This window comes from Rhodnius prolixus, unplaced genomic scaffold, assembly GCF_049639745.1.
Source record: "Rhodnius prolixus isolate KJV_2025 unplaced genomic scaffold, Rpr scaffold_2, whole genome shotgun sequence".
Taxonomy (NCBI): domain Eukaryota; kingdom Metazoa; phylum Arthropoda; class Insecta; order Hemiptera; family Reduviidae; genus Rhodnius; species Rhodnius prolixus.
Window position 1 is genome coordinate 54,661,702 of NW_027411592.1, and position 16,093 is coordinate 54,677,794.

At 28.4% G+C, this 16,093-nt stretch overlaps 3 protein-coding genes across 7 annotated transcripts in view; 1 reads left to right on the top strand and 2 right to left on the bottom strand.

Moving 5' to 3' along the window:
• LOC141450016 (monocyte to macrophage differentiation factor 2) lies at window positions 1-14,577 on the top strand. Of its 2 annotated transcripts, XM_074120016.1 has the most exons (7): window positions 1-148; window positions 2,167-2,386; window positions 2,570-2,657; window positions 2,756-2,913; window positions 3,000-3,135; window positions 5,018-5,137; window positions 7,155-14,577. In XM_074120016.1, the coding sequence occupies exons 2-7, from the start codon at window positions 2,319-2,321 to the stop codon at window positions 7,326-7,328; spliced, it is 744 nt and encodes a 247-aa protein (XP_073976117.1). In that variant the 5' UTR covers window positions 1-148; window positions 2,167-2,318; the 3' UTR covers window positions 7,329-14,577. The 2 variants fall into 2 exon arrangements, with proteins under 2 accessions (XP_073976117.1, XP_073976118.1); XM_074120017.1 differs by lacking the exon at window positions 2,167-2,386.
• On the bottom strand, window positions 278-1,490 carry ATPsyngamma (ATP synthase, gamma subunit). Its single transcript, XM_074120014.1, has one exon. The coding sequence runs from the start codon at window positions 1,393-1,395 to the stop codon at window positions 523-525; it is 873 nt and encodes a 290-aa protein (XP_073976115.1). The 5' UTR covers window positions 1,396-1,490; the 3' UTR covers window positions 278-522.
• The window catches only part of LOC141450013 (nuclear distribution protein nudE-like 1), a 22,619-nt gene continuing 17,105 nt past the window's right edge, over window positions 10,580-16,093 (bottom strand). For 3 of the 4 annotated variants that reach the window (XM_074120012.1, XM_074120009.1, XM_074120013.1), the window contains exon 8: window positions 10,580-16,093. In XM_074120012.1, the coding sequence (XP_073976113.1) occupies window positions 16,030-16,093 (64 nt within the window). In that variant the 3' untranslated portion in view covers window positions 10,580-16,029. The other variant, XR_012455861.1, reaches the window with a different exon arrangement.

A 16,093-nucleotide genomic window follows, 5' to 3' on the forward strand; every position in this document is an offset into this window, starting at 1 on the left:
TTCCCTTGGGATTTATAATAAATAGCTTATATAACAGATGTTTCAAATAAAAAAGAAAATAAGATTCAGTTTGTGCAAGTTAAATATATTAATTCAATTGAAATACTTAAAAAGAGTTAGTACATATGCAAGAAGGCAACTGACAATTGTAAGTAACATATACACATCTCTCTTAACTTGAGGCAACTTGTGTGATTGAAGTTGCTTTAAGTTATTGAAATTAAAAATGACCAAATTAACCATTACTGAGAGTAATTTAAGGAGGATACAAAAAATATTAAAATGAAAACATCAATCTTTAATGAGCTCATAATACATGACGGAAAAAAAGAGTAAAGTTCTTTTAAAAGAAACCATTATTAAATTACAACTGTCTATATTTCGCGATCTTATTTTGATTATATGAACGCACCGTTTTTGTATATCTACAGAATATCACATTATCCACTTAAATTACTTTAAATGCATAATGCAAGTGAAGGAAAAATGAGACTTCCTACAAAACAACTGAACATGAACCTTCTACTGAAGAGCAGCAGCTCCAGAGATGATTTCAATCAATTCTCTGGTGATGACGGCTTGACGAGTCCTGTTGAATGTTAGTGTCAGCTTATCAATCATTTCACCGGCATTTTTAGAAGCATTGTCCATAGCAGTCATTCTTGAAGATTGTTCACTGCATGCTCCTTCTTTTAAAGCATAAAATAACAATGCAGCGGTTGAAAATTCCATATAGCTTTGAATAACATCATTATCAAGTGAATCATACACAGTTAATTTGGGAGCTGCAGCAACTGCACTCTGACTAAAAAGTGGTAGTTCGGTCGTTGTATAAGATACAACAGATTTAAATCTATTGTATATAATCTTTCCAAAAGTGAAATCGAATTTACTTGCTTCTTCTGCAATTTTGGCAGCATCTAGAAAAGTAGGTGGTCTTCTGCCTACTTCATTCGCCACTAAAATGATATGCTTACCAAAGAGCCTCTGGAGAATAGCTCGAGATTTATCACCAATACATATTACTTTTGTTGACTCGGGATTTTCAGTTATTTCGGTTCGTATCTGTCTTGCAACCTGAGTGTGTACTGCTCCGCACAAACCTCTGTCAGAGGTCACTGCGACTATCAGTTTTTCAGGTTTTTCAGTAGGAGCTGATACTTCTGCTTTTTCGTAAAACGTTTTTGCTCCAACTCCGATTGGTCTGGCTTGCCTCAAGTCCCTTTCTGCTCTAGAATATTTAGCCGCAGAAACCATCTTCATGGACTGAGTGATTTTCTGAATATTTTTTACGGATTTAAGCCGTAAAGAAATAGCTTTAAGAGTGGCCATACCACGTACCTGCTGCTGCTGGTTTCCATGATGTAAAAAAACAGTTCCTGCTCTTCCCAACATTCTTGAAAAAAAATCTTCAAACTACAAAGTATCACTATTCTAACCCAACCTTGCAGACAGCTGAGAGCTGTGACCTTCTTTGGTTCTTCCGACTATTATAGGATGCCATGATGGCCAATAACAAATACCTTGACTTGACTATTTCTCTTCTGCTTCAAATAAATTTATTGTAAATCATAGAAAATGCAATATTATTTGAATTTCTCAACGGGAATTTCTTTGAAAAAATTTTAAATTTAATACGCCCCCTCCTATATTAAAGGCATTTATGCTAAAGTAAGCTTTGAGCTGAGCAGTAGTTAGAAACATTAAAATTCCTTTTTATCTCCTTAAAATTAAATTTGGTTCTTATTAATTGTTCACTTCAAGTAAAGTAGGTATTTGACTATTGTTGATTATCATCTTCACTATTTTTTTTCTTATTGTAGATTTGCTTTATTTTTAATAAATACTGCTTATGAGATATATTTTATGAATTAAATGGGATGCTTTATTTATATATTTCGTAGAAAATGGGGGTAAAAAAAGTAATTAAAGGAAAATAAGGCCAATAATTTCAACTGGGCAGCTGTCACGTACTGCTATCTGTCGATTTGTCTTCGAACTTTAGGTATAAACAGTTTACTTTTGGCTTATATTTAGTGCTCGTATCTGTGTTTGTGCCAATTGTCCAGTTGTAGTGAAGTGATGTCTCCGTGTTTTTGAATAGAGTAATAATTATATGTTTTTATTTTCATTTAGTGAATTGATTGTTATTTTATAAATTCTTAGTTTACGAATGATGCATGACTTAGTTCAGAATGGTAGAAAGTTTATCAATCCCCACTTTAGTTAGTGAAAAAAATTCAAGGCAACGTATTTCTGCACTACTGAAGATGAAGTGAAGGAGGAATGGCACGTGCGAGACGCACGGAAGAAAAATTATGGCTCTTTGGAAGTCTGTATCACTGCTAGGCCCTATCCACAGCTACTGCTTCAAATATTTTGCATCGTAAGATAATTTGTCCTTTGTACATTTTCGCAATTTAGAAATTTTTCAAAATTTTTATTGTCTCATAAACCATATTTGTTTTTGCTTTAAAATTTATGACGTCTTAGTTAGTTGTATTTTACTGAAATGAATCAATGAAAACTGAGCTCGATTAAAATCAAAATAATCGTAAAAATGTTGCAGGATACAATGGATGAACGAGAGAGCAACTTCAGACAAAGCTTACGTTCCGACTTCTGCGGAACATATCGCAAATATGATAACCCATGGGGTAAGAAAAGAGAAATTTATATTTGTATACATCTATTTTTGTATGTAAAAAAATTTGATCTAGTTTTTTGATCTAAATTTTTATATATATATGTACAGATGTGGGTACTTCCTAGTGCGTACGGGAGCTTCCATTTAGTGACCAGGTCGACTAGTTGGGCACATTTTTGGGCAGCTTTTGTTTACGGCCTCTCACTTATCCTATGCTTTACAGTATCAACAGTGTTCCATTCAGTATTTTATTGTGGAAGAAATTGGTTTGTGTTCAATCTTCTTTCAAGTATGCCGTAATCAAACTTTTTTTTGTTATGATCCTGTTGTAATTTAAATTTTCTTACAAAAGGCCATTAAAAGAAATGCTTCATCGTGGAGATCGTGCCATGATCTATGTGTTCATAGCTGCTTCCTATTTTCCGTGGTTAGTGCTAAAGCCTCCGCCTTCGGATACATGGCCTTCTCATCTCTGGTGGTTAATATGGGTAAGATATTATATATAATAGTATATAATATAATATGTATAAGATATAATAATTTTATACCAAAATTAGTTCTTAATGAAGGGAAGTTTAACAAAAACTAAGAGTAAGATTTGAAATTCTCTCGACAGTGCTATTTCTGTGGTTTTAAGATTTAAAGTCTGTATATCAATGTGAAATTCGCTTAAATTGTAACCATGGAATCCTAGAGTTGGCTTTCAGATATCAGCCATTCGTACGTGCTTTGCTTAATCGATTTTCATTTTTTTTATCGTAAACGGCTACTAAGATTGTCTTTAAAAACATTAATTACTTATTTTTGAATCTGTATTCATTCAATTGAAACAGTTTTCTAAAAAATAAAAATAAAATTTAAGATCACATCTGTAGGAGACGTCCTGGAAACTTTCCCCGAAAATGTCGGATTGTACAAATTTATTAACTGTACATTGTTAGACTTTAATAAAATACTATAACTAATACTTTAATACAACTTATAAATTAGAAATGTGAAAAGTCGTGTCAATTTTTTTATTATATTTATTTATTTATTTATTCATTAATTAAAATTTGTAATTTAATATTATAATCTTCAGTATTGCTTATTCATGCATGAGAAATTGAGCAAAACTTTGTACTCAGTTATAAACGCCTGTTCAGTTTCTTACCTCCAAATTCATGCTTAGTTCCACTTTAATTTATTTCCAAAGAAAAAAACGCTTCTTAATGTTTAATACAGTAATTTATTGGATAAACTCAATAATTTATTATTTAAGAAAAGTAAAGATGAAACCAAAAGTACTCATGTGAAATAAATTTAAGATTTTTTTTTTTTTTTTTGTAGATTCAGTTCTATTTGTTAGAATTGTTTGTCGGATTTAAAAGTCGGAAAAAAAGAAAAGATAGTAGGAGGTCAATAATACATTGTCAGATTAGAATTGATGTCTGGAGCATTTATTAATTACACAAATCAAACAAAGAATTTGAAGAGCCTTTTTATAATTTAAATACACTTGATTAATTCAAAAGAGATATATATATTGTTCACTGTCCAAGAAGTTAGATTGTATTGCTGAAATCAAGTATGATTAAAATTTCTCGACTGGGATTATCTCTTAACTCTCCGTGGATGAGATTTTCACTTCCTTGATAATGGTTCTTAGCTTTTATTTAAACTTCGTATTTAAACATTATACACATAAATTTATAATTTTTTCTTCTATCATTTTTGTGGAAAAATCGTTTTTAAAATCGTTAAAAATAGTTTAAAGTTAGTTATAGATACAGTTTTATAAACTTTATGATTTTATGAGAATTAAATGTGGCTTAATTCTTCCAAGTCTGAAGATTATTTATGAGTAACCTTCAAATTAGAGAAAGTTGTGTGACTGCTCACACATGTTTTTTATTACGTTATGGCCCAGTTAAATAAATATTCACAAGTTGCGAAAAGTTATTATTGCAATTGAATAATTTTTTTTTTTTACTTTCTCTTATACCTCCTAAGACAAAATATTTTCATTCTGCAGATTTTTTATTTTGAGATTTATGCCAGAAATACACACGGGTGTCTTTTTTACAAATCATACAAGCAAGTAAATTTTATGTTAATAAACGATTAAGATGTATTGAAGAAATTTAATAATAATTATTCCCAAAAAAAATGTTGTAGAATGTGGTGTAGTTTTATTTTGCAGTGTCGTTCATTTATAATTTAAATTTATTGCAAATAATTTATAAAGGATAAGGTGTTTTCTCTTCATGCCATATTAAATTCATCCATCCTCTTCTGGTTCTTTTTGTAGATATCGTGATAAAAGGCCAAAACTATATAGATTTTTTGTGTTAGATGTTTTGTTTGACTATAATTTCTATTATTTTACAGGTTTTGGCCTTCTTCGGCATTGCTTATCAACAGGTGTTCCATGAAAAGTACAAATCATTAGAAACATTTTTTTACATATTAGTTGGCGTCGGTCCTTCAATAGTCGTAATACATTACAAGGTTTGTAAATAAATTTTCATTATAGACTAACTTAATTTGAAAAAATGGGAACTAGGCTAACAAAAATGAAAGTTAATTCTAGTTCTGGTATATTAAAGAATTTTACAATAATCTACACGATTAATATTTCCTAGATGAATAAATCTACGAATACACTTTTTACATGGATCGAAGAAAAAAAAAATTGTGCAATTAAATTAAAATAATTTAAAAATAATTGATTTCTTTTAATTTATTGAGGAATTCATAAATGATATCTAGGGTTATTATGTGTAGATCAGTATTATTCAATCGTCTTCTTCTAGTTTACCAGTTCGTAATTTACTAACTGAGTAGTTTTTATTCAATATTAAAACAATATTCTGGTGAAAACTCAACACTACTTTCGTGTTACCAAAAATTAGGTAATGAACTTTTCTCTAAACTATTGATGCAACCAAAAAAAAAAAGGTAATCAAAAAAATTTATTTAGTAAAATGATACTTCCGTGACACAAAATCTCTTTCTAAGAATGTGTATTATCGGAGAAATTATAACAAAAAATTGTATGTGACCGCAATACTTCTTATAGCAAGGTGCAAGAGAAAGTATTACATGAAAATTACCGAATTGAACTTTGAAATATTTAATAGATCTCAAATTTTTATTTGATAAACATTTTTTAAGATTAACATTAATCTCTCACCTTATCAAAGTAACTAAGAAGCCTTTGTATGATTATTAATTGACACGTTTAAAGTTATTATTTTATTAAATTTATCAGGTTCCCTTTGTTATAATGTTATCAGTATTTTAGGATATGAAGATAACTTATGATGAGTTTTTATTTACGATAGAATATGTTGCAGTGCTAAACTGGGTCCATTTTCTTATCGTAAAAGCAAAATAGCCTAGATGTTCAGCCATTCAAAAGCTCTGCATTGTGACATGATTTATGTAATGATAGTCTTCTATTGTTGGTCTCTGAACAGGTCATTCATTCTACGTACATACATATGTTGCTGTACGCACAGAATATTATTTTCGGCTTTTCATTTGTTTGTTTTTTTAATAGTTTTAGCCAGGTGCTTTATCGTTTTCTAATTTTCATAATTTCCTGTGATGACATAATTTCGTAAAGCTGTAGTGCTGATAAGATATCTACTATGAATGAACCACTCAAGAAACAAAGAAAGATAGTTCAAGAAATAAGCCATATTTCTTTTATTGTAATTATCTTATCTAATTTCTTCTCGTGACCTCTAGAATTCACTTTTCAAATAAGAAAAAATAAATAAATGTTTCTGAGTTGTATTTATTTAATCTTTAAATGAAGATTCTTAAGAGTTAGGTATCTGTTCTAATTATCTGGTTTTTTGTTTTTTATTTACTGGAATTTAATACCTTGAAAGAAGAAGAATTGCTATATGTTAATTTTTTGACGCGTTTCCTCATCGGAAATACATGTTTTAATACATCTTTTTCTTACTCTGAGGACTTCGAAACGGATATAGATTCTCAAAATCGAACTCTGAATGATTACAATTTCCTTTTTTAAAAGTTGAGTAGGAGAAGAAAAATTTATATATTCATCGCTTGGTTTGTAGGGTATGATCGTGCAAAAGTAGATATGAAATGTAAATTATGCTTTGCCTTAAGGTGTAATTTCTAAGCTGTAATTTACTTTTTTCATCAAATCAACTACAAATACTATCCATTCTTCTATTAGCATTCCGTTAAAGCAATGTTATTTTTGCTCATGGCTTTGACAACGGTTTTACAAAGTATGTGTTTACTCAGAATGGAATAGTTTTGAATAAAATGGTTAGGCTGAGTACTTGAGATTAGTGTAAGAAAAGTTAGTATGTTTTCCTATTTCTTTTTTTTTTTTTTTTAATTCGAAAAAGTGCAATGACATGATTAATTACACTAGACAACAATTTTTTAGTTATTTCTTTCAGTAGAATTTTGTTAATATAATAATTATGTTTACAACTTTCTGAAAATATGTTTACTTATTCCTTTTTTTAATTTTCAGGCATTAGGAGCAGGCGAAGAACAATTAAAACTTGGCGGATTGTTCTACATGATAGGTGTATTCTTTTTTAAAAGTGATGGTAAAATTCCTTGCGCTCATGCCATATGGCATCTTTTTGTAGCTGGTGCCGCATTTATACATTATTTTGCAATTCTAAACCATCTTTATAGCTAAAAAAAAATACAAAGAGCAATAATTTTCTCTTCCTATATAGGACAAAATAATTATTATTTTTTTGTTATTTTGTAACATTTTTTCAATTTTTTTTTTCGCAAGGTCATTTATTTAATTGACGTGTAATTTACGAGGGTAATTTTACCCTTTCCTTCCACGGACATTTTTTTTTTTTATCCTTCCTATTTTTGTTTGTGATTGAGTAAAATATCTTCCTAATATATTCTCTCTAATATTCTGTATACCCTCTTTAAATTTAATTATATTTAACAATATTTTAATTACATATCTTCCTATTCGTGATTCCAGTTCATTATTTTGTCAGTTTTTTTCCATTTTTAAGTGTGAGTATTAGATTTTTTATTACTATTAGAAAATAAAAAGATTTCACAGCTGCACGTAATAAATTTTATCGTTGATTTTATCAACACGTGTATTTATTTTATCTTCTATCTTGTTTTGAACTTTAATCTATCATTAGAGGTCTATTAATCAGTATGGCATAGAGATTACGACTAAGCATGAAATCTCTATAACAAACCGATAAATCTATCTCTGATGGTGAATGAAAGTCCGAAACATGTCAGAGATATAATAAACGTGCTTACTATGTCGGATAAAATCAACGATATTATTCAGAACTGCTTACCTAATCACATTTTTCATAATATGTTTCGAGTTTTATGGGAAACATTTTATCTTATTATAAATTAATTTCACAACTCACTTAGGTACAAAAATGACTTAGAATTTTATTCATCTTATACAAAAAAAAAAAAAGTAAAGTTTTTTATTAAATGTATAAATAAAAAATATACTCTTGTAGGTACGTGTGCTTTAAAATTTTCTTGTATAAAGTGTTACTCTGTACATTATTATTATCAATTACGGCAAAATTAACATCCTTCTTATTCTATTAAATTTAGCTTTGTTATAAAAAATAGATTTAATAGCAATCGCGAAGAGTTTAGATGAGTGGAAGCACTTAGATCAAAGGCTCTTTTTCCTACTTGCTCTTAGATTTTTTTCTCTTCCCTAGCCTCCACAGCTTGCTGTCTCTGAAACGAGAGAATACTGTCCTTACATCGGCAATGCTTTGGAAAGGCTCTGGGTGCCTATCGATCTTAGATGTTGACTCATCATAAAACTAGAAAAAAATAATAATCTATATGGAATTGATTACATTTTAGCGCTATATAAGCTTAATTTTTTTAATGTGTACTATGATTTTGTAAGTTACTGATATTTCGTTTCCTCTGAACGACATAAAAAAAAAGAAGACTTTTTACCTTTATTTGCCCACCCCCTCACAAGAGAAGCTGTAGTTAGTTTTTGTGCTCTAACTTGTGTTGCTTAACATCATGAATATATCCACTTCCTTAAGCTCTCACTCCATCATCGTGGGTTAATTAATGTTTGTACCAATGTTGCCTCTATACCTCTCGTAATCTATTCCAGAGTTTCTGTAATGATTTCCAAACTTTTTACGGAGGAATCATTGTACCACACACTTTTGTCAACACAACGGTTTCCGTCATCAGCCCTTTTAGTTTATTATATTAATAAATTATCTATTCGAGTCTGCAGTGAAGTTCATTCTCGTTATAGCGTTATTTTTGGGCATAGATCTGTTTCACGGGCTTTCACTTTTCTTCAAATTAAGCTGAGTTAATACCTTGTGAATCCTGCAATTAGATACAATAATAATGTTTACAATCACACAGTTTATCGTGGAAAAACATCTCTGATAATTTCTTGTTTGTTAACGCTAGTTTGTTGAAAGTTTACCGAGTAAATAAGAATATTAACATAACTTCCATGTGTTCTTTTCATCTTGCGACGAATTGTAGTCTTAAAATTGTTTAGGAGCTTCTAAACAGATCTAGATGTTCCAGTTTTCTTATTTTTCACATAGTGGAAAGTTATGAGGAATACTGGCACATAAAAAAAGAGAAATTTCAAAACACACTTTTTAATTTGAATTTTGTTTAATTTGAAAATTTTTAGATGGTTTTTTATATTATTTGTAATCAACTTAAACAGTTTGACTTTATATCCAAAACAAAGACATTAGCACCATACGTCCTTAAAAAATATTAAATAACCTATTAGGAAATAAAATCTATTCATTGGTATATAATTCATTATATATATTTTACACAGTACATCAAACATTTTATTTATTAATTCATATATATAATCTTCCAAAGAAATATTTGTTATCTTCACTCTCTTTAAATATTGTTAAAAATTATTTATTGTATGATAGGCTACTGTTTAAACACATTCTTCCTTCATAGCTACTTCACTGCCCTTCCTAACATCAAAACTGGTTTCTTAAAATTGGCACATAACTGTTCTCCTTAAGTATCACAATCTATACGTGTCTCTAACATCGATGTGGCAATTATTTTAAAAAAAGAGAAAAGAAATCGATAAAAGTAATAAGGATATTTCATTAGCGACTTGATTGTATGCTAAATAATATATAATTATTAATATTTGGAAGATTTATTATTACGTTATTATTAATATAGCAAAATGAATACCCAGTGATAATCTAAAATTTTTAATAATAATTATAAAAATAATGCTCAAGGAAATATTTTTATTTTAAAGATTATACAGAATATATGTTTATTAATATTCATAATTTTCTTTTCTAAATTTTATGCGAATTATAGTTCATAATAATCTAGTTTAGATTTTACTCCAATTCAGTATTCATGTTTTTCTTTTAAGTTATTATACGAAGTACTTTATTTATTGATGACAACTTTTTGTAAGGAATATTTGAATACTTAATCTTAGATTTTGAATTATTTATTAGTATATTGTATCTAGGGCCTTAGATGTGTAATTAAAATGAAGACTTTATTTGGACAAAGATTAATATAAATATTAATTTTATTTATTTCATGAAAATAGCTAAAGAGAAAAGACCAATTTATTTACTTATTTTTATTTTTGTAAAAAATACAAACAAAATAACTATAAAATGCCGAAGGCAGTAATTAAAAATTAGTGCTTCCATCCATTATTTTTGTCAATAGCTCTCTCTAATTTTCCGCTCAATTTTATTGTATAAAAACTCCCAGAAAATAGAAATAAGTTATTTTTTTTTTAATGTGATATGATTAAATTTTAAATTTATTTTTTTTACTTCAGTTTTAATTTAATGTTTCAAGAGCGGGATATTGCTGCAAGTTGGCTTTTCATTTTCATTCATTAAAATTTATTTAAAAGTATGCTTCTTTTTTTTTTAATTAATCAGTTTTTATCTGTGATTGTTAGATTTTGTTTTATTTTATGTTTATTTTTTATAATCTTTATCTCAAGGGTTGTTTCAAGAATTATTTTATTTTATGAATGCTGGAGGGTCCAGAATACAAGTAATACGAAATGAAAGTTAACCTATCCGGTACACTGATTTATTATAATAAATTATATTTATTAAATTTACAGGCCAGAGCAAAATGATTCGGAGTGCTCGTAGTTGTAGCTGTAAGTTTGGTAGCGATTTTAGAGATGGTGAACGAATAACGTATCTTTTTTTTTTTTATGTGTTCGATAAGTTCGCGAGCGGTTAGAAAGTCGGTTGAAGACTATGTAAGGTGAATGTAGACGTAAGAATTGTTTTTACGAATGGCTCCAGCATTTACCTTTTCTTTGCTTTATCTAACCCCTCCACTTTCCTCCCCCCCTTAACGAGTGTTAAGGCACTGCAGTTGTGGACCCTCCGACCACTGGCGTCAGGAAAGTCGCATTCACACAGCTTTCCTAGGCGATGACACCAATCACCCCGAGGTACTTAAGGAAAGTGCCAGGAAGAGCCGGGACTATGGATAACCACTCCTTGTGCAACCAATCCTCCCAAATATTCTGAAAAAGACTTCTCTTTGATTTGCTTTAAGAGAGTTTTGCGGAGATAACCCTGTTCCCTGTCTCATGTATTAGAGATAAGCCTTTAATTTTTGTCGTTTTTCTCTTCCGTAAGTTTGCTACTTCTGATAACCACTTATTCTTCGGAAGTTTTTAAGTCTCTGTTTACTGTGACGCTGTGTATTTAAGTAATAAAAATTATCAGTGGATGTTCTTCGTTGATTTTTATGTATGTTTTAAAAAGTATTAGGATAGTGCCAATAGTTAATATTAACCCTTTATCTGACTTAGTGAAGCCAAACACGTAATTTCGTCAAAACAATGTTACTATCTCGTTAATAAAAATGTTGCATTTAACAAAATATATAAATATATGTATGGATTATATAAAGTCTGAATGAACAGAAACTATATCGCTCTAAATATTAAATTACTTTTCTAAATTTTGTCCCCAACATAAATTAAGCCAATTAGATTAATAAAAATGTACGCTGAAAATAAAACATTTTTATATACAATCATTCACACATACATGAAATCAACTCAGTACTCGGAGTGTTTATGAAACCTTGAAAATACGCGTAGACGTTTACGTTTCAATATATTTGTCATATATATATATATATGTGAAAAGTTAATAGGTCAATGCCTAACGTTGAACATTTTAATAAATTTTGCCCAATTCTTTAGTCACTATTACAATTATTAATTAAAAATACCAAAGATTTTTCTTATCACGGTTGACAATGTCAAGTTAACATGACTGAACTATATTGATTGGGCTACTTGTATTTTATTAATTGACACATTACAAAAAAGAATTCTTACATTCATATTTTAAAATTAAAAAAGAAGAGAATTTTAAACGTAACCAGTGTATGTAACTAGTCAGTTTCTTTTTAACTTCTCAAAAACAAAAAATCCTTTGTTAAAATAGTTATGAAACAAAAATAATAAACGGGATTGTCTATTCGACTCTTTCCTCTTCTTTTTAAATTTGAAAAAAGAACGCAAGTCTATTAATGCTCCAAAAATAAATGTTTATGGAAGTTATGTCAAAGGATGGTTAATAGCTATATTAATTGAAAGTAATGGAAAAAAGTACTAAGAAAAAGTGTCAAATTTTTACTAAATATATTATTATTTTACGTAATAAATAAGATAGAAATGTAATTAATTATAAAACCTTAAAGAATATTAGCGGAATGTGCAATGAAAACTTTATTGTGTGTTTATCTAAATGTAGAGTTGTAGCAACATGTAATTACTGTTCATCTTCCCAGAAAGAAAGTATTTTACTGAATGTACTGCGCTATTACACCCATCTCCCGATTTATAGGGAAGATAGGTTGTCTGAAAACTGTGTGTATAAATCAATGTGACTTAGGGAACGAAAAATTTAGCCAAATTTAATAAAAACAAAATAAATAAATAATGTGACTAATTCCTTCACTCTACAATGTGTGAGGAGCCCCCTGAGTTTATCGTCCGGCCCGTTTAATTTAGGGCTAGTTTGGAAGAAATTTTGTACTCAATTTTCGTACAATTCAAGCACCTAGCGGATGAAAAATTGCTGTACTAATGGTTTTTCTGAACCAGACCCCTTATTATTCTCAAAATCTTCATACAGTTAACGATGTTGGTTGAAGAACTAGATTCTTATTGTTCTACAGTCTTCCTGGCTGAGTTTTCTAAACCTTCTCCTGCAGAGTGGATCATCTGAACTATCTGAGGGTATTTTTTTTTTATTCAATTACCTGTACGAAGAAGGTATGATGACTTACAAATATGTACGAATAAATATTCTACTAGTAAAAAATTGAATCGGACGATGGGTATAATAATTGAACTTTTTAATAAAGAAAAGAAAAAAAAAATTGATATAAACGATAGTAGTTAATGATGAGTGTTTTTGAAATTGCTTTTCTTTTTTTCTTATCGCCTTATGCAATCTTGTGAATTTTTTTATTTTTACCGTTGGTTTATCTTGTCCTTTTCGTAGATTAGTTGAATAAAAAAATTAAAATAAGATGCATTTGAATTATTTTTTTGTATTCATAAGAACATTTGAAAAAAAATTAAGAAATATTTGATATTATATAATTAGTATCGTTAAAATGTTACTGAAGAAAATTCTTAAAATTTTAATATTTGTTTTTATTTATGTATCATCATAATAGTTATTTTAACTACAATTTCTTTGTTAAAGGTTTTTTTTTAAATAATAAAAATATAGATTTATATAAAAAAAAAAGTCTTTCACAATATTCATAGAAACTATAAAATGTAGACTTTTAGGATTTAGAAAACTTAATATAAAAGATGATTATGTGTATTTGTGGATAATATATTAGATGTGGAAAATTGAAAAAAAAAAATTGCTTCATTTGTCTTTGTTTGAGTATCATATATTATCTAACTAGCAAACGGAACGCCAAGTTTAAGCTTCCTGCGATTTTTGGTTGCAATTCCAAATAAGGTTTCGTTCTTCCCCACGAACAAATAAATCACAGTAACAAAAAATAACATACGTCTGGAGGTTATATTACTTATTATAATCCGTTCAGAACAGAATTTACTGAGAACAATTTTAAATGAATAACTTTGACAGAACAAAGAGGATAAAATCGTCTGGGAGTTCAGCTGATGATTATCATTTATATTTATGATTTAAATAGAAGATTCGTATTCAAAAACAAATTTTACAGCCCATGATATTAATTATGTAAATATATATATATTTTTTAAATTAAAATACAGCATTTTTTTTTTTTATCGTGAATTGTGTGTCCATAATTACAGTATTACAATTGTTTTTTTACTTTTTTTTATTCCGTTTACAAATTGGCCGAAACAGAGTTTTTTATTTTCAAAATTTGATTCATGGCCATTTATCCATTTATTTATTTTGTTAATACTTTTACTTGTTCCTTCCTTAAACATTAATCATAAATATTTTTCCATTGCAACATATTTGCAAGAATAGAAAAGTGAATATAATAAACTATACAGATCACAAGAATATATATAAATAATACAATATTCTATTGTTTTGTTGTGCAAAATTCAAGCCTTCCGATAGGAACGTAAGATTTTTTTATTTTTTTTTTATGATGAACAAAAATTTTATTTTGTCATAGAATACGTCTATCAAATAGAATGAACATATCCATGGTAAACATAAATGCCGCTCAGTTCCTCTTTGTTTTTTGTTAGAGTGATAACTGCATTAGAGTTAAACCTACAATCCTCTAGAGAGCATGAGTATTCTCTAGACGCAATCCTTGGGGTGAAAACGGTCTATCTAAGGCAGATATTTTAGTATATTAGAGCGGATAAGGTACTGCACAAAAAAAAAAAAAATAAATAAAGATAAAATCGTAAACGATTAGGAGATTGTACCAATTGTCATCTTGATCAGCACAAATCATTTGCAAACTGGAAAATAATATTCTAAAGTTTTGTGATGAACAGTCCCTCAATTATATAAAGAACGTCTACCTCACCATGAGAAGGGCTTCAAGAATCTGTCAGATCCGAAACTGACACTAATTCGTCCGTCACTAAAACCGAATTGTCTCACCGTTGAATAATGAAGGTGAAATCCCAAAAAAAAATCAGGTAGGAAAGATTTATATTGTATTATGGTAGTAACTTTCGTTTTTTACTAAATTTATTATTATTAATTCTGTAATTCTAAAGTATAAAATGAATTACATGAGGTTGATGAAGAAGATATAATATAAACAGTATTGCTGGACGAAACGAAACAAAAAAATCACTGAATACGACTAAAATATTTGTTTAAAAAATAACAAGTAAACGAAGCATATCAGAGAGAGAGAGAGAGAGAGCCTTACCCCGTTTTTATAAGGGGATATTTTGGGGGAGTTGAGGGGGTAATTAATTTTGAGTTCTATTCGCGTCGACGTACTCTATGCCTTTAACAATAATTACCACTGTAGTTCTCCGCTGTCTACTTCTATGTTTTAAGTCGGCGTAAGAACATATTATTTTTTTTGAAAAATTAAAATGAAAAGAATATTAATTAATTTATTTGTATAGTAGTTTTGTTCTTATTTATAAAAAGTTTACCTAGACAAAAAATAGTCATCAATTAATCACAGAACAAAATATTCCGCTAAATCATTAAATTATTTGGACTACACTATTATTATATTATACATACAATAAAATAAAATTATACTTTAAGAATATTATTTTAATATTGTATATATATATATTATATATATCTATATTGCGTTTTTTAAATTACATATTATTGAAGATTGTTCCTTTTATTTTTGTATACATTTTTAAAATATATTTGACATTTTTGTTCTCTATTAACATTTTTACAATAACGATTTAAAAAAAAAGAAAGTTACATCGAGAGAGAGTCTAACCAACACCGACCAGGTATTTTTAAGCTTCCTACCATTAAGATATTTTTATACAAATATTGTTTATTTAAAATTTAATGTTGAAAATTTTTGTTTTTGTTTTTTAATTTTTGAAAACAGAACTCCTTTCAAAAAAGAGAACAACTTGCATATTGTAGGAAAAAGAATTAATTAAAATATACTGAATAAAAAAAGGGCTCATTATTATACATTTGATTTTAAATATATGCTGATGTGCAATATAAACTTTCTATTTACATTTTTAATTTATTTACAAAATCAAACATGAAAAATTAATTAAAGAAATTAAGGGAGATATAATTTATAAAAAAAAATATAATTGTATATTTTTTTTAGCTTTTTTTTTCCTAAAAATATTATTCATAAATTTTGGAATTTTAATAATTTAAATAAACTTAGGTCTTTGAGCGCCCAAGACCGTGGGTAGATGGAGTTGAGGTTGCACGATTTAGCCTCCGT